The following is a 23,173-nucleotide window of genomic DNA, read 5'->3' as shown; positions in this document are numbered from 1 at the left end:
GGAACATGCAAACTCCACACAGAAAGGACCTGGGACGGCCTGGGGTTCGAACCCAGGACCTTGTTGCTGTGAGGCAACAGTGCTAACCACTGGGCCACCGTGCTGCCCTGACGAAGCGAAGGTTATTAAAGAATAACCTACACTTTACCATTTCATTGCGTGTCGAAACAGGCTGAATGATTCATAGCAGACTCAAACCATAACGGCGTGATAAAACATGCCACTGACTTGATGAGTAAAATTAGGCAGGAAAGGCACTCTGTGTATTCCCACACAGAGACAGGAGGCAGAGAACTTGTGAAAGATCAAACTGAATTAATATTCCCTTCTTCCCATTAGGTGCATATAATTTCCAAATGAAGACATTTTGAAATAATGTACAAAATGATGGGGGTACTTTTTTTTTTTTTTAATAACTGGCTGCAAAAAATACCTGGGAACAACTCAAAATACTGTTTACAGGGATCAGACAAGGATGGACAGCAAAATTACAGCAACTGATGTATCCTTTAGGGCCTGTGCAATAAACCAGCCTCTAGGGGACACACTTCAATTATCATTCCATCCTTGGAATGAGTCTGCTATTCTCTTGCACGATTTCCCCCTCCCCCCCCAAAAAAAAAAAAAAAAAAAAAATCACAGACATAGCTTCCCTGGGTGTTTTATCTGCTTCCTTTGGAGGTGGGTGGTTCCTTTGGAGTCAACTTGTACACATGCACAAAATGTACACGCATGCACATGTGCATGCATGTGCACGCACACACACTGTACATAGTACACAAACTCCACACGCTTTTAATTACCTTTCGAACGCTGGTGCATTTGCCTCAAAGCCCCTGGAGAGTTTGACACGGTGCGAGCCAACCTGCAGGAGGGAGACAGACGCAAGCTGAAGAGACACAAATCAAACTCTTGTCATTTTTCAGTCATAAGAAAGCTCCACTGCAGGAGAGCAGTGTGTCCACGAGTACACACACTGCAGAAGGACAGAGAATCTGGTGCCAAAAAAAAAAAAAAAAAAGTGAAGGGAAATTTCAGACAATATTTGCAAAGAGGAAAGGGATAAAGGATGGCAAAAAGAGTGTTGTAAAAACAAGTGTGACATACCGGAGTGGCACAAGGCTGTTTGACCACAGTGAGACGCAGACTAGGCCACTGGTGAGTCGTTTTGCTAGGTCTGCCATTTCTGTCTTATCCTGTATCTGTGTCAAGAGTCCTTTATTCATCTTTTATTCTGTATATGTGCAGGTAACTGTGCCCTTTTAACTTTAATTTTACTGCCTTTCTCCTCTATTTCTTGTTTTCTGTGTGCATTGGTGGTGAGGGAGCATGTCTGGTCTAGTTACTTCACTGAATTGCTTTGTTATGAGGCAGACAGGCACACATGCACGCCGCCACTCCTTTGCAGGCCCAGAGAAAGCTGATAAGACAGTTGTGACTGCTGATTAAAACTTTCAGTGCAGGTCCCTGCTTGTGCTCGGACTACTCCTGCCATCTTTCATAAACCTCTCCTCCTCTCAACCTCTCTCTCTCTCGCCACACCTACTCGGTCCATCTCCAACGGGCTGTGTTCAACTAACAGCAATGTCAGCACCCCTCCTGTTCCGTTCTCCATTTTCATTCCCAATTTCTTCCCCCTCCTCCGATTGGCTGCTCAGGTCACATGGGCCAAAGGAAGTCTGTAACGTCACCGCCTTTCCTTATGTGACGTTTCTCAGATCTCAAGTGCACTCCTATACCAACCATCTCCTTTTAGGCTCCGCCTCCCACCTACGCAGCTCTTTTCTCCTTTGCATCTGCAGTCCACCTTTCCCCCTTTGACTTGCAGCTGTTTGTTCTGACGTCTACACAATGTGCAATTCTGAAAGTTGCGTCTTTGTTTTCAAGAGCCGGTCATTTGGCAGCCATTTTGTTTATGCTTCCATTATCTACCCCTGTGCAGGGCTGTGGTGTGCATATTTAATAACTTCCTTGGGCAGCGTTAAAGAGAGCTTGGGTTACAGCCACACCCTGCAGATGCAATCCTCCTCAGGTTCTACAATGACTACAAGATACTACAGGGGTCAAATTTCAGATAGCCCAAAACCTAGTAATTAATTGACAAAGTGACCTAATTTCACTTTGTCAATTCATCGAATTATCACTTTTAGACTATTAGTAGTAAATAATGTGCAAAATTATGCATGCTTTCACACAATTTACACCTCCGATTGTCATCTTTCACAGCAGTACTTTAAGTCACAACAAACACTACACTACAACTACTGTGTGAGCTATGCAAATTCCCCACTGATTCCAGTGAATGATAACGGCAGACTGCTCTGTAAAGAAATTTTTTTAGAAACAAAACTGCTGGAACAAATCCATGAAGTTTATGGGCAACCTAGTCAAAAATGAATGGGCCAATAGGTGAGGAAAAACTATGCCTTCCCACCAACCTAAGGATAAAGAGGGCTGGCACTAAAACACAATTACAGAAGCAGGGGAACTACATTTCAGTCTGAAGAGAGCCCCGAACCCACAGCCCCTCTGTTTAGACCCAGCCGAAATGTAGTGGACTGAGTAGGAGAGAACTGGTCCCAGATTCAATCAGAATGCCAATGGTGTGAACGCCGCGGACTACCAAATACTCTTTCTGGAAACACCAGAGGTCTAAAGCTTTTGGGAAGGGGTTCGGGGGCCTGTTTTCAGACCAGGCTCTCACCTGACCAAAGAACTCTGAGAGCTGAGGAAACAGAGAAAAGCCCTTTACCAACCACTACCTGTACCATTAACCATCCCCAAATCAGCTCTGTCCCAACAGTCTGTGCAATGTCAGGGCGGAGGCAGGACGATTACTGGGCTTTACGGTGTCCTAACTCGAGGTCCGTATTCCAGAAATAATTTCAGTAACACTCCCACGGAAGCACTTGGGGTAAAAGATGGGTGGGAGCTCTATCGAAGATTAGCATATAGTGTTGACCTCGGTTCCTGACCTCTGACATTGCAAAGAGGGGGGGATTTCTTTCTACAGGTCGAGAGAGCCAACACCAGCAGAGCCAAAAAGCAAGGAAAAAGTTAGGAAAAAACAAAACAAATACGGATTGTTATACCAGGTGGGGGTTTTCATCCAATCCATTAGGGTGTCGATTCTCATTCAGGTGCAACAAAACGCACTTAATGGACTTTTTCTGAACACACAGCATGAACACATGGAGTTAAAACTAGGCTAAGGATCGGGCAACCAACTGACGTCAACATGAGGAGGCTCTCAAATTCCTCTTACGCCTTCTAAACAGACAAAAATGCCAAGCATGTTTCAGTGAATGTTCTTGCCCTTCTTCTGAGATCATTTGGTGATCTCTCAGAAGACAACGCTACGTTCTCTCCAATTAAACAGTTCTGCTTTCATTTGAACTCTACTGGAGACTGAATGAGCCTGCTACTCACCCAGTCTCAGATTATCAGATTATTCATCCTACGTAAACTCTTGAGGGCATGGATATGAATCTGATCCACCGTGGCTAGGCAGGAATTTTCACAGAGAATCTACTCATTACCTGGATCCCTGGCTGCTCCCAGAAGAGAGGAATGGACCCGCGGATCTGTATGAAGGAGGAGGCTTTATCGTCCAGGAAAATCACCTGTTCAAAAGTAAACAGAATGTTTGTTTTAGTTTATTTGCACATTAACGGGGCACAGAAACAAAGAGGAAAGACAAACAACAACTCAGCTCCACGTCTGACCGACCAAACCAACGAACGTGCAGACACCATCAAAAGACACAAGTGGACCGATTGACAGACTCGACGTAACGCGCCAAAACGTGACGGAAAATGGTAAAACAAGGTGCATAAAATGACAAGGGAAATAAAAACATTAAACAGCACGACGAAGAAAATGAAAAGGAGAACTGTTGAAATGAGGGCTGCAACTAACGATTATTTTCATTATTGATTAATCTACTATTCAGCCTAATTATCCATCCATCCATTATCCAAACCGCTTATTCTGCTCAGGGGCGTGGGGATGCTGGAGCCTATCCCAGCAGTCATTGGGCGGCAGGCGGGGAGACACCCTGGACAGGCCGCCAGGCCATCACAGGGCCGACACACACACATTCACACCTAGGGACAATTTAGTACGGCCGAGTCACCTGACCTACATGCCTTTGGACTGTGGGAGGAAACCGGAGCCCCTGGAGGAAACCCACGCAGACACGGGGAGAACATGCAAACTCCACACAGAGGACGGGCCGGGACGACCCACCAAGGTTGGACTACCCCGGGACTCGAACCCAGGACCTTCTTGCTGTGAGGCGACCGCACTAACCACTGCGGCACCGTGCTGCCTAAGTATTTAGTCTATAAAATGTCAAAAATAATGACAAACGCCCATCACAAGTTCCCAGAGCCCCAAGCTTTGTCTTCTGACCAGCAGCCAAAAAAACCTGCAAGTCATTTATTTCATAATGTGAAGTGGAGAAAGCCAAGTAAATCTCAGCCTCTGAAGCTATAACCAGCACATGTATTGCAATTTTACTTGATGAATATCTAAAACAATGAATCAATTGGCAAGATTATAAACAACTACATTTTTTTCGGGTTTTCTGTTAACCGATTAATCGAGTAATATTTTCAGGGCTGGTTCAGATGTCACACTGAGGATTAGGTACGGCCCCAACAAAAACACTGATGTCATTTCTTCAAGTTCCCTGTGGCTGAGGAAAGGCATGTTGTGTATAAGTGCATGTGTGTGTATGTGTGTGTGGGCGGAAGAGGTGGGGCTGGACATGAGGAGAAATCATAGTGACAGACAATGAGTCATGCACAGTGGGGCTGTGTTTCTCCACGCTGCACTCACGGCACAGTCTGAGGACTAGCTCTCTGCACAATAACAAGCCCGCTGGCTGCAAAACTGGTCTCATGGTCAGGGGTGGGACAAAATATCGACACTGGAATATATCGCGATACTTACTCTTGCGATATGTTATCAAGTTGCAGTCAATCAGTCAGTGTGTGTGTGTGTGTGTGTGTGTGTTAGCTAAGCTAAGACTCTATGCTCTTTGTTGTACATTGTTTCATCTCAGCTGTCAAATTCTGTTAAACTGACCTCACAATGCAGTTAATAAATCTATAATTCCTGCTTTTTGCCTTTTAGGGGTATTTTTCCTCTTCAGTTACACAGATATCGTGATGTATCGTAGATAACTGTCTTGCAATGTATCGAGTATCACAGAATCGCTGTATTGTGATATCATCATTACCATGGGCAACGTATCGTAATGGAGTCGTATGTATTGTGAGTTACTCTGACTCCCACCAACCCTACTCACGATGCTGAACACAGAACAGATATTCACAAACTGGTAGATGGTACCATGGAAGTGTTTCGCTGCAGATTAAATGTGTTTCAGACCCACTTTGTATCACCAACGTGGAAACTGAGGTTTCACAATACCAAGGGGCCAACAACCTGTTTTGCCACTTGGCTCCATCAGGTTTAGCCACCAAGTCGATAGATAGATCCGATAGGTGTTTGAAATACACATTGTTAACCAGACTTCTGTAACAAAATTAACAAATTTACTATTTAAATATCCAAATTCAACATTAAGCATTACTAGAAAGCATGGACCAAAATACAAAAAGTCATCAACTGTTGCAAAAAACACAAACAAAAACAAACAAACAGATGGGCTGGCTCAGAAGGCTCAGAATTGTGGGGGTGAAGTTGATCCAACTCTCCAAGTTATGCCATATAATTCTCAAGTACTAACTGCAAGACCAAAAAAAGGTGGAGCCAACAGAGAACACAATGTTCTTGCTTCATCTATATAAAGCAGCAGATTCTGAGCGATACTGAGGCGAAGTTCCGGCCACTAGCAAGCATCATAAGCTTGTTCTGACGGCCAAAAGATGGTAAGTTACACAATACATAGCATCACCAGTATTACTTTAACATGTCCAATATTACTAAGTACACCTAATTTGTGCTCAGTAATATGATGGCAAAACCAATGCAAGTTCAACACTGCACTGTAACGTCAACAATTAGATGGAGGGTGGATGGATGGATGGATGGGTGGGTGAATGGATAGATGAACTTTTTGCAAGAAAACATCCATAATCATCTTTTTCCTAAAATATTTCTGATCCACCTACTTTATACCCAGGTCCCAGGAAAAGTAATGAGCAGATTAATATTAACTAATTTCAAATTTTAATTATATGCATATAAGAATATAAATTGCATATTTATAATGCAGTCACTAATGTAACATTTCAGGCGCTTTCAAGCTTTGTAAATATGAAAAAATTTATGTAAATATTGAACTGGATAGACTGTTTAAATAGTTTCTCAGATCATATAGCACCTCAAAGCTAAGAATATGCCACAGGATGCACCCACAGAGCTCTGACCCACCTGTTCAGTCTCTACAAAATTGGCCACCTGTCCGTCATCATTGGTTCCTCGAACATTGAATCGCGTGCCGGCTCGCTCTGAACTGAGGCGAGAGATGATGCAGGCTTTGGCTTGTTTATGCCCTGCATAGATGGTCCGGATCTCAACGCCTCCGCACATCAGCCTCAACAGCCAGTCATCACAGTTTACTCCATAGTGCTTCAAGTGCAGGTGAAGAGACTGGTTCCTATTGGGTAGAAAGAGGCAGTTCAAATAGACATACCACACAGACACTGCACAAGATGTATCTCCAGGCTGTGAACACACACACACATACAAACAAACAGACAGACAAATCAATAGATACAGGGAATAGATACACAAAGTCACTCCAGGAAGCCAAAGGAACTTAAAACACAATAGAATATTATACATTTCTTGTTCCTACCAGAAGAAGCGGTTATCCGTGGTGTCTTCTAGTGTCCTTCGGTGAGCATTGAGACTCAGGTCCATGCTGACTCCAGTGGAAGACCAAGCAAAGTAGAAGTGTCCAGAGTTCAGGACCTTCCGCACCTCAGCGATGCGGTCCTCATCCCCCGGGTCATTCTTCAGAGAAATAAAGTCTGTCTGTGTCACCCTGAAAACTTCGGAGTCCTGCACTTTCCCCACAGAGCTGCATCCTGTCACGACCACCAAACTGTGGAGCATGGAGTCACCTGCCAGAGAGAAAGAGAGCATGAAATGTGGAAGAGAGGTATGCAGGTTAACACAAGGACATAAGAAAGACAGGAAGATGGTTAATATATAATAGAAATTGACAATGTGGGATGAAAAGCAAAAACAAAAGGTGAAAAGTCAAAGAGGAGCAGCTAGTCTAGAGGTAAGGCTCCCGGCTGAAAAAGACTACCTGTGTGTATGTGCAGCCCCTGTGAAGGCACACTTATAAAGTCAAGTCAATTTTATTTGTATAGCCCAATATCACAAATTTGAGTGCAATTAATCCAGCATGAAGAGAGGGAATAGTTGTTGTGGCAGATAGAGAATGCACAGTAGGGGTATTCTTCACAGAGAGAAAAAGAAGGAAGCAGTGAGGAGAAAGATGGAGTGCACCGATAGCTGGGCAATGTAGTATGCCCAAGAATAACTTGCATTATGGTCAGGAACTGGTTAAATATCTTTGCTGCTTCTTCCTTATTTGGGAAACACAGGCCTGTTGAATCTGAGCTATCTCCTCTGGGCTTTAATCTTTCATGTGGCTTTTTGTCTTGTCGTGATAACAAAGACCTTCAAGGTCACATAGAGGGCAAGAGAAAGCAGCTTAGAAGTAAGCAGTGACAGTGGCCATAAACCTGAGGTTTTCACACATGATTCTGGATTTTACATTCTACGCCTGCTCTATGGGGTCTTTTTACACTTTGGGTGCACTCACATAGACATATTTCTGCTACTTACCCAGGTTCAGACGGAGAACCCCCAGAATCCCATAGGCATCAACCATCTTGGTGTATGTGTTTTTAATGGCCTCCTTCTCTGCTGCCGCTATGTGTCAGAAAAAAAAACAACTGCATGACAATATTCAAGCAAAGCTGAGGCTTACCGAGTGCTAGGATTGAGTCATAACTGAAAGATACCCATCATCCCTGCACAGACAAGGGCATTTCTTCAATTCAGCTACTAGCCCCTTGCAGTATCCATAGAACGTGGGGTCAGGTATTATAACGTGTTTATTGCATACTTCAGTTAAATATGTGTGCAGTCCAATTCATCCAAGGAGCCTTACATAGGACAGCGACGGCCCCCGATTCAAACATGAGGCATTCATCCCTGTTCCTGGTTTCCACTATGACACTGTAGGGGGGCGGATCCAGTTTGTGGTAAATGCGATATCCCTTGCTGAAGGCCATGGTTGATCCAAGATGAAATAACCTACGTTAGACTGCGAACATGAAAAAAGGAGCACAGTTGAGATAAAAAAAAAAGAATCATAAAGCTGGCTATCACAGATCTCACAAACATCCTCCGAGTTTTAATGAGCTACCTCACTGCTACAGTTCAAAAGTACTCGTCTACAAACTACACAACACACATGCAAACTGAAAGTTACACTTGAGACTTTCTGTTTAGGGGAAGTCATTGTCTGTAGCTATTTATACGTGTTTGTGGTTAACCGTTTGCAATCTAGTGGGTCAAATAATCAGTTGGTTATTCCAGTGATGGCATGCCCCCCAAGATGCCCCCCCCCCCAAGGTAGCTGCCTCTGGTTCTCAAGACGTTATCATTACAAATAAGGGCACAATGGGGAAACGTTGCGTAATTGTCAAGCCTCGTCTCCATCGAGATACTGCGACAGATAAGCTGTCATTGCACACATACATAAACAACGGCGCAGCTTAACGACGCCGCATCGTTCAGGCGCAACACAGATCTGTTGCAACACCAGAGGCAGAAATCCGGGCGGGGGGGGGGGGCACGCGACCGACTAGTTACACTGTAACCGTTAAGACATGATGACACCGAAATGTTGCCAATTTATCTATGACCGGTATCCACAGCACGATCCAGCGACTGCGGCCAAGAAAACAAACGACTTAAAGTAAGATTGCAGACATGGATAAGAACGATAGTATAGCTTCAGAGCCCACACAGGTCCCCCCCCACCCCCCAGATCATCCGAACCCAAGTCCAGTTTTGCAGGTGGAGATTGTGAGCAGCAGCAGCAAAAGCAGCAAAGCAGAAGAGGCAGTGAACGTTAGGCCAACCAACCCAGTGGTCCTCCATCCCCGACAGTCAGTCACGACGCCGGGCACCAATGGCGACAGCCAACCGACAGCCCCACTTAACAAGGAGCTTGGCTGCGCTTATGGCGGACATCTCGACAACAGCGGGCTGACATCGTAAACTTCAACACGTATCGCTGTCCCGGCGTCTCAAACGGTGGACGCCAGGTAGCTAGCTAATCGCCGCGATAGCTTAGCTAACGTCCGCTAGCTCGTCATCGTTATTCCGGCTGAGCTGCTGCCAGGTTTGCAAGTTGACAAACCGGCAATGGACGAAGGCGAACAATGTGGCTGGTTTAAACGGGCGGCGCTGCCAGTGCGTGTTAATGTGTTATTATAAATGGAGACAGAACCGGGGAAGTGCATTAGATTTCATCTTACCTTCTCCCCCGCCGGGTTTCCCCACTGACTGGCGCTCGCTGTCACAACAGAATCCCTCCCCCCCTCCCCTCCGTCGGTAGTGGTACGTTCCAACGCGAAAAAATAAGCGCTCCCCGGCATTACCGTAATAACGTCAACGCGGGCGGCGATTTTTCCTATCTCGAGAAACGGCGCGGCGCAAACACGGTCGTCGTTTTAAAACAAAACAACAAGGCGGACAGCGAATAAATCATATTTATTTTTTATTTTCTTCCCACGCTGTAATGTTTTAGAGTCTTTTCACGGAAGTCACAAAATGTTCTCGCCTGGTTTTTCCTCGATGATTGACAGCTTTGCCCACCAGGCGAAACGCGCGATTGACGGCTCGCGGCCAGGGTCGCCGCCCTATAGAATAACCGGAGGGGCGGGGCTTACAGCCAGAGGTTTTTAAAGCGGGTGCGCAGCGCCCGTGTTTACGAAGCGGGCTCTGAATTTGACGTCTGTCCGGACGGGATGTTAGTAAACACCGGAAACGGTCGCGATCTGTCCCCCCCCACCACCCGGCTTGAAGTATGAACCATGAACCGTGCAGCTGTTTAAAAGGTAGGGCATTTAACGCTTGTTGAGACGCTTACAGGCGTTTGGTTCCGTCCAGTCCGTCTCAAAGTCACGGGACAGTCGGCTCGGGTCATCCGGACCCAGGCGTTTATTGACAGACCCGTCTCATCGCTCATCTGAGTGACCTCTTACCTAAACTGTGTGCAAGGTATCAACACGGCGGCATAACGACCCGAAACCAACAGTCGGTTTCACGTGCAAATGAGCGCGAGCATTAATTAGAGAGTCGGTAATTACTTATGTTATGGAGTGAGGTGCTGTGCCCTCACACACACAGTACCGACGGAGACGAGCAAATCCGCTGTGGCGACTCCTGGGACACATGGAACAAGGCGAAAGAAGAAGAAGAAGAAAGAGAAGAAGAAGACGAAGAAGAATTAACTAGTATCAGTGTCATGCGTACTGTTCACAGGGGATTGGGCAATACTTGCAATCACAGCATCGTAAGATGGCTAAAGATCGAAACCGATCGTTGTTTTCAGTCGTTATGCCACTGTATTGTTTATAAGGGTGGGGATACCTGCCGTCAGGTAAGACCGAAGAGGTCACTGAGGTCAATCAATCAATATATCAATCAATATATCAACCGATCAATCAGTCAAGCTGCAGATGAGTGCTGAAACGTGTCTGTCAATAAACGTTGCGTCCAGATGAACAGATTCGACTTTCTGTGATGTCCTTACCTGGATTATTGAGCATGCATGACGATTTAACTAGTCTATGCTGAACTCCGACCCACCGTCTTGGGTTCAACGTACTAATGTAAATCTTCACTTACAGTAGTGTAATGTGCCAGTGTCTCATTTTACTGTCAGTACCAGGGTAAAGCTTCAACCGTATCTTTTGGATTTTCTCAAGACATGTGATAAACCGCTGAAACGTGTTTGCCCTAATATCTTGTGATCACAAACCACGTTGTCACTAAATATTTGCTTTGCTTAACTTTGGTGTTTTAGGGAACTTCAGAAGCTGCTTAAAATGAAGGGTCTCTTCCTCGTCGAGCCCATCATTGCCATCTATGCCTTTGCCAGCTTTTTGATCTATCCTCTGGTGCAGCAGTATGTGTACAGACGACTTTGGCAGCAGCTCACAAACACCACCTATCCCGTCTCCGACAATTCATCCAGATGTACAAGTGACAGCGGCAGCAATGAGTCAAGTTACCATGAGGTTGGTTTGTAACCAGGCCCAGTGGTGAGCACTGTCGCCTCACAGCAAGAAGGCCCTGGGTTCGAATTCTGGGGTTGTCCAACCTTGGGGGGGGGGGGGGGGTCCATCCTCTGTGTGGAGTTTGCATGTTCTCCCCGTGTCTGCGCTGGGTTTTCCCCCGGGTGCTCCGGTTTCTCCCACCATCAAAAGAAACATGCATGTTAGGGTTAATACACCTGTCCGTGCCCCTGACCAAGGCGATGGGAAAGAACTGGAGTTGGTCCCCGGGTGCAGCATGAAGGCGGCAGCCCACTGCTCATAGCTACACAGCTAGGATGGGTAAAACGCAGAGCACAATTTCCCCACGGGGATTAACAAAGTATATCAAAATCAAATCAGAAATAGTATCAATGCGAGGATAACGCCGCATGGCCGGAGACTTGAATTAGATAGCGGCTGCCCCTCCGTGGGTTGGTGTTAAAACGTAATATCATCACTCCTTTGTGAAATTTAACCACGACGCCAAACGTTTCACACTCAATATATTTTTTCATCTACTTTAGAAACTTTCTTTTCTCTCCAAGATCTTTGTCTTTTTCCAGTTGTTTAGGGTTTGTTTATAGGTCTTTTAGCAACATACCTGCAGAGGTGCTCTCTATTCTGCCTGACTGACTCCGTGTTTCCCAACCCGGTCCTCAAGGAACACCTATCCTGCAGATTTTCTTTGCAACCCTGATAGGTACCTGTTTGTAGATATTCAACCAATCAGCAATGCATTATGTCAGCTGTTGCACACCTTGCATAATTAAGTGCTGTGAGATGATTGGTTGAGTAAGTACAAGCAGGGCTACCTATGCAGGGTTACAATGAAAACCTGCAGGACAGGTGTTCCTTGAGGACTGGGTTGGGAAACGCTGGACTGACTGACTGACTGTACCCCGAGTGCTGAAATGTCAGTGCCTTTACTGTTGTCACTCATGAAGGTTGACGGTAACACCCATCTCTTTACATTTAACCCAAAATTATGTAAAAAATAGTTACCTTAGGAAAATTGAGTGTGTTCAAAAACAGCGGGATAGCAAGAAAAAATTACATACCTACGTGTATATTTTGTTTTCTGTGTTCTTCATTAATCACGTGACCTCGACTGTTATTTCTATCGAGATTTCTTTTGTGTTCTTTTTTTCTGTGTGATGATAAAGGAAAAAAGTTTGAAAAAAACGTAAGAGTCTTTACAGAGGTCGTCTATCTTAACAGTCCTTTACATAATGATGCTGTAATGATACACAGGCCCGGACTTTGTTAATGATTAATTCACGTCCGACATGCAGATTAGTCTCACCATCTATTCACCGTAGAAACTGTTTTGCTGGAAAGAGGGAACCGAGCCGGTCTCAGACGCATGCTCTGAATATAGCCATGCACACTTCTGTTATGATGTAAAAAGAGCTATGTTCCTTGTGGTTTCAGGCACAAAATTCACACAAACTAAACACAAATCACTCCTTATTGCAACTACTGCATGCTTTATTCCCTCTTCGATGAAGAATCTCTTTACATCTTGCCATAGTTAAGGGGCTTGTGCAGTTCATGTACCACATTAGACTATACATTTAGATGTTTTAAACCGCTTCCCAGCTCGCATGTAGTTCTCGCTTTCTGTAACCCAACATTATATCCAGACAGCCAGAGACCTTTCTGATCTCACCTGGTTCTACTGAAAACAGACTGAGAAAGCGGGGCCTCCCGATGCTTTTGATTGTTATCAGTGTCAAGCAAGAGGTGTCAGATAAGCTACCATAGGATCAGCACGCTTGTAACAGCCGAGCGGTTATTGCGGCGTCACTTTTTGACCCTTCGGTGTCGGCGCTTCCCGTCATTATGAAACAGAATTCACCAAGCATTGGGTCGTTCACCCACTAACAGCGTTGTTTTACCCTACTGATGATGTGTTGCTGCAACAGTAATTCTTTCTCTCTCGTTTTGTGTGCAGGAGGTCCAGAGGCAGGCGTCGCTCTTCTCCCTGTACTCGGGGCTCTTCTCCATGATACCCTCGCTGACCGTCACTCTCATTCTTGTGGCCTATAGTGACCAGCGGGGACGCAAGATCACCATCATCATGCCTCTGATAGGCTCATTGCTCTACAACCTCTCCTTCCTGGCAGTGTCCTACTTTGAGCTCAACGTCTACCTGCTGATAGGCTCCACGCTGGTCAGTTCTCTGTTCGGTGGACTGGGGACATTTCTGGGTGGCTGTTTTGCCTACATCGCTGACTTGTGCGAGGACGGACGTGAGAAAACGCTGCGCTTGGCTGGAGCGGACATGGTGATTGGTCTACTGTCGGGCGTTGCCTCGCTAGCGTCGGGCTACTTCCTGAGGGCCGCTGGCTTCAACTGGCCTTTCCTAACCTCCACCTTGTGTCAGTGTCTCATTTTACTTTATGCAGTGTTCATCCTGGAAGAGACGGTCAAGATGTCACCCCATGACGCCATCGACGCCAGTGGGCCTCCCTGTTGGTCGAGCATTAGACAGATGTGGTCTGGGATCTGTCATCTGTTTGCAGGGCCAGACCGCAGGTGCAACATTATCATGATCCTCCTCATGCTCATCTTATCCACCTTTTCCTTCGCCCACATAGGCGGCCTCTCCATGATCACGCTATATGAGCTCAACAAACCGCTGTGCTGGAGCGAGATTTTGATCGGCTATGGCTCGGCGCTGTCGACCACTGTGTTCCTGACCAGTTTCGTGGGCGTGTTGCTGTTCACATACTGTGGTGTGCCCCAGCTGCTCATCGTCCTCATGGGGATCCTCTCGGTCATCGCAGGCATGGTCCTAGTGGCCTTTGCCAAGACCACCCTACTGATGTTCCTAGGTGAAAAGGACATTCAGTGAAAACTGGGGATGTGTGTTTAACGTGACCGACATGTGCAGTGCATTAATATCTCAACTGGGTATTTATCTCGACAGAATATGGAGTTTAAAAGTCATTTTGACCGCATGTGGTCGTTTTAGGTAGGAGCCAAATCCCAGTCGTTCGAGTGCTAAAGGCTCTCTCTGCTTACCTCGTATTCAGTTTAACATTTCTGAGCAAGCCTTGCTAATAAATCGGTGGTTTACGAGAAAAAAAAGTACTTTTACAAACGAGCTTTACAAAGTGCTTCACAGTAAAAAAAAAAAAGTCATAATTTGTGATGTAACAATATACGACATAAACCAATTTATAGTCCTGACTTGCAACAAGTCAACGGCCGATGTAGGATTTGTTCACTACCACTTTTACAATATTTGGATATGTCACCACCCTTATCTTGTTAACTTTATTTGCTCATTGTGGTGTGAGCTGATATAATTAAGATGACAGCATAGTCTAAGGAGAAATTTGGCCTGTGTCCAAACTGTACAACAATTAGCCGCCCAAAAATCCGCCACTTTTACACTGTAAATATTATCCCTAATTGTAGACTTGAGGTCTAAGAGATGTGGTGCAAAAATTTGACCCCTTAAAACTTGCACGTGTTGAGCGCTAATGTTTGTTTCTCTTTGTTTACCTGTTTCACGTCTGCTGTCTTGCCATTGATCGTCCACAGCGAGGGCGCCCATGCTTCTGTCTATCATGCCTTTCCCCGTGCTGCGCTCAATGATGTCAAAGATCATCTCCAAGTCTGAGCAAGGTGAGTGGGTTCACCCCTGGGAACGCTGCACTCGAGCTGAACCAGCGAACTGTCTCGAAAGTCGAGAGTTTATGCAGGAGTTTGCTTATTCGACGTCTTTTTGACGCAATTTTACGAAGAACAAAAAAAACACACTTGGAGCGCTACACTTTCCTAACTAGAAATGTGAATCTGTCTGCAGTGATTCCTTTGTAAGCGTAAATGTGTTGTTAGTACAAGGTTTGTCTCCCCTCTGAAGGGTAACTGAACTCTAGACTGTTTTAGTGAGTTTGCTGACATCTACAGGTGAAAAACCATGTGACGGTTAAAAACATGGCAGGCTGGGCGTCCGGGTGGCATGGCGGTCTATTCTGTTGCCTACCGACATGGGGATCGCCGGTTCGAATCCCCGTGTTGCCTCCGGCTTGGTCGGGCGTCTCTACAGACACAATTGGCCGCGTCTACGGGCGGGAAGCCGGATGTGGGTGTGTGTCCTGGTGGCCGCACTAGCGCCTCCTCTGGTCTGTCAGGGCACCTGTTCAGGGGGGAGGGGGCGAAACTCCTCACTGTCAGGTGAAAAGAAGCGGCCGGCGACTCCACATGTATCGGAGGAGGCGTGTGGTAGGGGTGGAGCAATGACTGAGATGGCTCGGGAGAGTGGGGTAATTGGCCAGATACAATTTGGGGGGGGGGAAGAAACACGGCAGGTTGGTCTTGGTATTCTGTGATGTTAGCATAGCAGGATAAACACAGCTGTAGCTAATAACAATGGATCTGTTTGATTTAGGTGTGTCAGCAAATCTACTGGCATTGACAGACAGACAGAGTCAGCACTAACAATTGTCAATAGTACTGCCAGTGCTATCCATAGTATTGTCAATAGTACTGTCAATGCTATCCATAGTATTGTCAATAGTACTGTCAATGCTATCCATAGTATTGTCAATAGTACTGTCAATGCTATCCATAGTATTGTCATTAGTACTGTCAGTGCTATCCATAGTATTGTCAATAGTACTGTCAATGCTATCCATAGTATTGTCAATAGTACTGTCAATGCTATCCATAGTATTGTCAATAGTACTGTCAGTGCTATCCATAGTATTGTCAATAGTACTGTCAATGCAGGTAGGTGTGCTGGTACGCCTACATCAAACAGAGTTATGTTAGTCTGCAGCTGTGTTTATCCTGCCATGCTGACGTCAGAGAGGACCAAGACCAGCCTGCCATGTTTTTAACCTTTTTGCATGGTTTCTAACCTGTAGATGTCGGCAAACGGTCTAGGATTTAGTTAGTCTTTAAGGAAGATTTACGAGTTGATTTTTTTAACTTGTGTTTTTGTGCAGGAGCTCTGTTCGCCTGTGTGGCCTTTTCTGAGAATTTAAGTAGCAATGTGGCGGGCACCATCTTCAGCAGTATCTATGCCTCCACGGTCAGGTGGTACCCTGGCTTCTGCTTCCTGGTGGCTGCGGGACTCTGTCTCATCCCGCTGGCCCTTCTAGGGTAAGCTCTAAGTCGCATTAAAACACGCCAAATCGTTTTGTAGTGTAAGCGTTTCATACAACGATAACCTTTCTGAAGAGCCGCATCTCATTATTTATTATGCTGTCTGTTAGCAGCACGCTATGTTCAGTCAGATCTGTGGGCAGCACTTAGTCGTGTTCTCACCTTTTTATATAAGCCATGATGGCGTGCTTGGATACACGTTTGACCGTTTGGATCAGTTTAACACAGTGATCAAACTGAATGGTCCATAGTAGAGGTACAGCGAGCACTTTGGGCATGGGGCTGTAGCTCAGGGGTGAAGTTGTGTTAGAGCAGCACGTTTTTCTGCGAAGTCATACCCGTCAGGCATTGTACCAAAAAAAGAGAAATGATTTGCTTGCTTTAGACCACATGGGTTTGGCAAACAAGAGCCCTCAGTTCCTCATTCATGCATACCATCCATGCAGGCCGAGCCCGACAAAAGCCACTTCCCCCTTTGTATATCTGACACAAGTCCTTGTTGTCTCGGTTGGAAGTGTTGTCGTTGTGTAAGATGGGACGGTGCTGATTCAGCTTCGGGGAGGCGTATCTTGAAACATTATACTGTTCGAGTCACATGCGCCATGTGTCCAGTTACACGGTGGATCATTACGATGACACGGCAGCTTGGGTCGGAGGGAGACGTGTTTAAAACAGCCGAGCACAGAGGGATCGGACTAGACTCCTCATAAAAACAAGTTTCCTGCTGTCAGAAAACTCAGGTTTTCAAAATGGCATTCTTTTCTCTTATCTCTTTCTGTTTGCTTATTTAACCCATCCACCACATCCCTCTAAGCAAATCTCCTTGACAAGAGTTTAGTCGTCGTTTTTTAGGGGAGTGCAAACCCAAAAGGACAGCAGAGTCCCAGGAGTTTGTTGTCTAGACCCTGGACATGTAGGCAACGGGACATTTGAACATCAATGCTAGTCATGAAGAGCATGCCTCATGTCATGGACTTTGATTAAAGTCTGTGTAGGGGCATAGTGGTCTATTCCGTTGCCTACCAACACGGGGGATTGCCGGATTGAATCCCCCATGCTACCTGGTCGGGCGTCCCTACAGACACAATTGGCCGTGTCTGCGGGCGGGAAGCCGGATGTGGGTATGTGTCCTGGTCGCTGCACTAGCGCCTCCTTTGGTCAGTCGGGGGCGCCTGTTCGGGTGAACTGGGGGTGGGGGGGGGGGGCATGATCCTCCCACGTGCTACGTCCCCCCGGTGAAAGTCCTCACTGTCAGGTGAAAAGGAGCGGCTGGCGACTCCGCATGTATCGGAGGAGGCATGTGGTGGTCTGCAGCCCTCCCCAGGAGGGGGTGGAGCAGCGACCGTAATCGGCAGGCTACAATTGAGGAGAAAAAGGTGGTGGTGGTGGGGGGGGGGGTTGTGTAGGAACCATTAATGGTGTTTTGAGTCCGCCCTTACTGTGAGAAAGTAGATACGTCATTTTAAAACGGCACAAGGCTCGGCATTTTCGGTTTTTACCGATTTTCACCGAAAAATACCCCGGATTTTTAAACGGATTTTCACCCGCATTTTTATGTTTCCACGGATCCAAAAGTGGTTCCTGTTCGTGTGAGGTTATACAACGGTGTCCTCTTGTGGCGAAATTTGGCATGCTGGATGGCTTGGAAAAATAAAAACCAAAAAACGCTGAGCCTTGAAAATGCACTAACCCGGTTTTTGGAGGGCACGTGGGGGGGGAATTCCACCAATATTTTCATTGAGCCTCATTTATCAAGCACTTTGACGCATGCTTGTAGTTGCAAATCGTAGGCGAGTGAATGAACGACGACTCCTGAATTTTGTCTGGTGAGGTAATACCACCGCTGACACGGCTGAACAAAATGTCTCCTGAGACCGTATGCGGTCCAGCTGAACGCCAGACTCTGCGACTCTTGACGTGTTATTTGCCATCTCCTACGTCTTCATGCTGTCTCCTCAGGGCTCTGGGCGTATTAGGGGTGGATGTCGCCGAACAGGGCAAAGACTCCGAGGCCCTCATCTCAGGGGAGGAGGACCCTGCCGCAGATGAGAACGACGACGACGATCCTCTGCTGAACTGAGCTGCGGCGGGATGACGGGAATCTCACCAGCGCCTCCCTCCACCTCGCTCGTCACTGTTGGGGGAAAGTCGTGCGTTTACTCTGCTGGAAATCGTTGGGGAGCTTCTTTTCGGGTTTAGGTTTTTTTAGTAGTTACGTGTACAACATGGGGGAAAAAACAGAGGCGGGGGTGATGTGTACTCACGCCACAGCATTATGGGTACCTGAGCAGCTGTTTCAGTAAGCTTGGTTAATTGAGCCAGTGTGTTACTCCTTGCACAGGTCTAACTCATTTTAAGGGGTGGAGCACACATAGGGACTAGTAGACCATGCCAGGGTGCAGTCAGCATTTAGGAAGGACCAACAGAGAAGCATTCTGCTCTGCTATATAGGCTTTATGTATTATTATCTTGATCCCCCCCCCTTTTTATCCTTCTCTGTTGCATTTAGCCAATTACCCCACTCTTCCGAGCCGTCCCGGTGACGGCTCCGCCGACCCAGGGAGGGCTGCAGACTACCACATGCCTCCTCCCATACATGTGGAGTCGCCAGCCGCTTCTTTTCACCCGACGGTGAGGAGTTTCACCAGGGGGACGTAGCGCGTGGGAGGATCACGCTATTACCCCCCCAGTTCCCCCTCCCCACCAAACAGGCGCCCAGACCGACCAGAGGAGGCGCTAGTGCAGCGACCAGGGCGCATACCCACATCCATTGTGTCTGTAGGGATGCCCGACCAAGAAGGTGGTAATACGGGAGATTCGAACCGGCGATCCCCGTGTTGGTAGGCAACGGCATAGACCGCCATGCCACCCGGATGCCCTATATGGGCTTTATTTAACAAAAACAAACATCTCAGCAGGCCAGGAAATCAGTTATTCGGTTTTTTTCAACGACAAGCAACAGTCCAGAGTCTCACACACACACACACACACACACACACACACACGTGCATGCATGCACATAAACAGACAGGTGACAAGTTAAAGGAAAAACCAACATAACGTCTATTAGTGAGGTGTTGGTCCACCAGGAGCCTGCAGAACATCTTCAGCGTTCCTTGTCATAGATCCTACAAGTGTCTGAACCCTACTGGAGGGATGGACACCATTCTTCCAAAAGATATTCCCTCATTTGGTGTTTCGATGATGATGATGATGGTGGTGGTGGAAAGTGCTGTCTAACACGTCAGTCCAAAATCTCCCATAGGTGTTCAGTTGGGTTGAGCTCGGATGACTGACTCATCAAACCATCCAGTGACCCCTCGTGTCCTGTGGAGGGAGGCATTGTCGTCCTGGAAGAGACCACTCCCACCAGGATAGACCTGTCTCATCATAGGATAAAGGTGATCACTCAGAATAAACTTTGTATTGATCTGCAGAGACCCTTCCCTCTAAGGGGATAAGTGGACCCAAACCATACCAGGAAAATGCCCCCCCCCACAGCATAACAGAGCCCCCGGACCCCCTCCCTGTGGGGGTCAAACATTCCGGTTTTTCCTTTCATTTGTCACCCGTCTGTGTGTGTGTGATATATATGGCATGGAGATACCGGTTGCCACAAGGAATAATCATGATACATCTGTTTCACATGTACTTTTGAAAATGTATTCAAAAGTTATTCATTTGAGTATTGTAGCTAGTAGATATGTTATTTAGGACCGTGTATTCAGTTATTTAATACTTTTTCAAAGTGTTCCACCATCTTTGTGTGTATATAAACTCGGCACAAAAAAAGTAAGGAAATTTGTGTTTGGTAGATTATTTCTTTGTTGTAACAATGCTTCTTGGCAGTAAATCTTATATCTGGCAGCTGATTGTCAGCACCTGGGGTACCAGAAGTTCAAAACAAGAGTCAATAGCAACAGCAAAATTAACTGTTTGGCATTGGTAGAGAAGATTTGGCAAATTTTTCATGGGCGCAACCCACATACTCAGCGCTTCTGCTCATCCCACAAATGCATGTTCCTTACAAATGTGGCCCCATTTAAAAGGGAAATAAACAGGCTTTCCAACGGTATAAGATTTATTGCCAAGAAGCATCGTTACAACAAAGAAATACTCTACCAAACACACATTTCCTTACTTTTTGTGCTAAGTATATATATATATGCAGAGGTTAATGAGACATAGGTGTCTGTCATTGACCATATGAGCCACCTCTGAGTCTGCCTGCCTCCAAACTACTGCACAAAGCATGCCTGCCTGCTACGTGGGCGTATTGATTTTGTTGCGTGCTGAAAACTAAGCTTATTATTAAGCCGCCACTTCCTTTCCCCGGCAGGTCATTGTTTGCAACATTATCGAAAAACTCTTGGCTCAAATGAATCAAAAATGGCAGCAAGTATTGATGTCTATCACTGTGGGTTCCCATTAAGTTTTGGACAAACTCGGTCCAAACAAACTTAGTCCAAGGTCATGGTCCTCAAAAAGGGATTTTTTTTTCATTATTTGCTCAAGAACTGTCCAGTTTACCACAAACTGTAGCCAAAATGTTAATTTTTCCAATCCTAAGGGTTAACTCTATCCATTGCCAAAGTGAAGAATGCATTATTTTGAGGATTAGTAGGGTCTGAAGTGTATTAAATCAATGTTACATAATTCCCAGTATAACTCAAATGGCTGCAAACAGCCACATGGTTACTACCACTGGCAGATGGGGAGCCTCACTCACATCCTGTACCATGACCTTTGACCTCAGGTAACCTCTCAAGGGCCAGGGTTTGACGTGCCAGGCTCCACTTGGTTGGCATTTTTCTCAACAGTTCAAGTCAAGATGTGCTAAAACCAGCCTGACCAAATTAAACCCTGCACACGGGGACACTGATGCGGAACGGCTGATACAGTTTATGACAAAATGGCCAAACTAGATTTGGCCAAACTAGATTTTGCAGCCTGATGAATAACAAGCGCTTCTACCCAAAGAGACTCTTAAGCAACATGAAGGCATTCTGCTTTATAGTCCACTGTGTTTAAAAGAGTTTTATGTGGATAAAAAGAGAAATTATGCACTAAAATACATTAAGTGAAGTGTTCAAAATACAGCTGGTCTTTAGTTTGGTGGACAGATTTAAGCGATTATCTTAATAAGGGATTAGTCGCTTTGGATGAAAGCGTCGGCTAAATGACTAATGTAATTAGAAAAAACTGCTGACTGTGACTTTACCTATTTTCAAGATGTTTTTCTTTTTTTTCTCTCTTAGTATTGAAGTGTGCCATTATTTCATTATTTCATCCGAAATCTTTTTGGAGGGACTTGGGGGGCAGTTGGACTTGATTTTTTTTTGCATCATTTGTTTTTCCTTCAGTTCTCTGTCAGAAGCTGGATTACATCTTCAATGGATTTCCTAAAGGACTTTATTTCTGATAATTGAATCTGCAAGTTCATGCAAAACCTGCATTTGTTTTGTCTGCCCTCGAGCACATGAGAAGTTTCTTGTAAGTGTAATTGCATCATCTAACGGTGGCGTGTGTGTGTCCAACTGCGAATTAGATTGACTTGCATTTCACTGCCTAGCATCTGTATGACTAGAGCACAGCTACAGGTGTGTGTGTGTGTGTGTGAGAAAGGGAAGTTGAACCGCATCATGGCACATGTTTAAGCAGGAAAAGGGAAGTGAAAACAAGCCACTAGAATAGACCTTTCGCAAAGTACCGCCCCAGAACGGTGCTTGTCCAATCCTACCTTAGCAACGGCCCGTCAAGCTTTCAAACACACAGCAAAATGCTGAAACGGTGTCCCTATGGGATCTGCAGACCGGATACTAGTTATGTGAAAAGTTTGGAGGGGGGAGTAATTTTCTTTCCCTTCCCCAAACCCAGAACGCAAGAAGCGCAATGGCGGCAATAGATTTGGCAGTACAGCAGAACCCCATGGCCAGATTAATCCATCCAGAATCAACACAAATACCTGTCTGCTCCAAGCTAAGCTAGCTACTAACTAGTATTGATAGCTAACACAGCTAACGTATTATTACTGTCACTTTTACCCACACAATGCGCCGATTTCTGCCTTCATGTTTTGCTGTTTTCCGGCTACTTCCTGGATAGTTCTGAAACGCTTGACGGGCATAGCAACAGTAACTAAGGGGGGGCGGGACTTTGCGAAAGGTCAACTGGGGCTGTTGAACACTGAGCCAATGGGAACCGGCGGAGGCCAAGCGGAAAGCAGGGCAGGCCGAAGCCGACCTGGCCATGCTTAACCGGAGGCAGTAGATCGTCCGGTTTGGGACAGAGCCGCCGCAGAGGTGTTTGCCTTCTCCACAGCAGTGAGCCAAAACCAAGTCCGTCTCAGGAATCGGGGATATTTATTTGTCCTTTCCTTCCATGCACCTGCGCCCGTGAAGTGAAACGAAATGTGGTTTCCTCCCCCAGCCCACAGCAGTGCGACACAAAGACAAAAACCACATGTAACCGGTTAGTTTCTTGCCCGGTGCGGGATTCGATACGGGGTGTTACTGCACCACAAGGCGACGTCACTAACCGCTCGGCTAAAGGGTCAGACCCGTTAGCTAGGGGCTAACGTGTCTTATTAGTAGTTTACAGTCGTCACCCTCTCCCGGAAGCGCGCCCTCACGCTTTGTTATTCCCGCGCTCCGAAGCGACTGCTGAGGATCTGCACACTTCCGGATCCACCGCTGCCACCAATGTAACCAAGGGTTTGTAGATGT

General features: G+C 46.2%; 2 protein-coding genes across 2 annotated transcripts in view; one reads left to right on the top strand and one right to left on the bottom strand.

Annotated features, from left to right (window-relative positions):
- Window positions 1–9,565, bottom strand: part of synj1 (synaptojanin 1) — a 36,848-nt gene extending 27,283 nt beyond the window's left edge. Inside the window, exons 1-7 of the mRNA XM_056284417.1 lie at window positions 9,543–9,565; window positions 8,165–8,320; window positions 7,837–7,923; window positions 6,833–7,100; window positions 6,406–6,631; window positions 3,540–3,623; window positions 804–865 (exon numbers count right to left, since the gene is read on the bottom strand). Of these exons, the coding sequence (XP_056140392.1) occupies window positions 804–865; window positions 3,540–3,623; window positions 6,406–6,631; window positions 6,833–7,100; window positions 7,837–7,923; window positions 8,165–8,288 (851 nt within the window). The 5' untranslated portion in view covers window positions 8,289–8,320; window positions 9,543–9,565. The remainder of the gene's footprint in view (window positions 1–803; window positions 866–3,539; window positions 3,624–6,405; window positions 6,632–6,832; window positions 7,101–7,836; window positions 7,924–8,164; window positions 8,321–9,542) is intronic.
- A 460-nt stretch (window positions 9,566–10,025) lies between these two features.
- slc46a3 (solute carrier family 46 member 3) lies at window positions 10,026–21,543 on the top strand. The gene is made up of 6 exons (XM_056284757.1): window positions 10,026–10,124; window positions 11,096–11,309; window positions 13,282–14,164; window positions 14,880–14,963; window positions 16,289–16,445; window positions 18,408–21,543. Exons 2-6 carry the CDS (start codon window positions 11,118–11,120, stop codon window positions 18,526–18,528), a joined length of 1,437 nt encoding a protein of 478 aa, XP_056140732.1. The 5' UTR covers window positions 10,026–10,124; window positions 11,096–11,117; the 3' UTR covers window positions 18,529–21,543.
- Window positions 21,544–23,173: the final 1,630 nt, after the last annotated feature.

This window comes from Lampris incognitus, chromosome 8 (assembly GCF_029633865.1).
Source record: "Lampris incognitus isolate fLamInc1 chromosome 8, fLamInc1.hap2, whole genome shotgun sequence".
Lineage (NCBI taxonomy): Eukaryota > Metazoa > Chordata > Actinopteri > Lampriformes > Lampridae > Lampris > Lampris incognitus.
The sequence above is the reverse complement of the archived record's forward strand: the minus strand, read 5'-3'. Positions and strand labels throughout refer to the sequence as shown.

Coding starts and splice junctions, on each gene's coding strand:
- slc46a3 (XM_056284757.1), top strand. CDS start 11,118: ATGAAGGGTCTCTTCCTCGTCGAGCCCATCATTGCCATCTATGCCTTT. Junction 11,310..13,281: donor ATGAGTCAAGTTACCATGAG/GTTGGTTTGTAA, acceptor TTTTGTGTGCAG/GAGGTCCAGAGGCAGGCGTC. Junction 14,964..16,288: donor CATCTCCAAGTCTGAGCAAG/GTGAGTGGGTTC, acceptor GTTTTTGTGCAG/GAGCTCTGTTCGCCTGTGTG.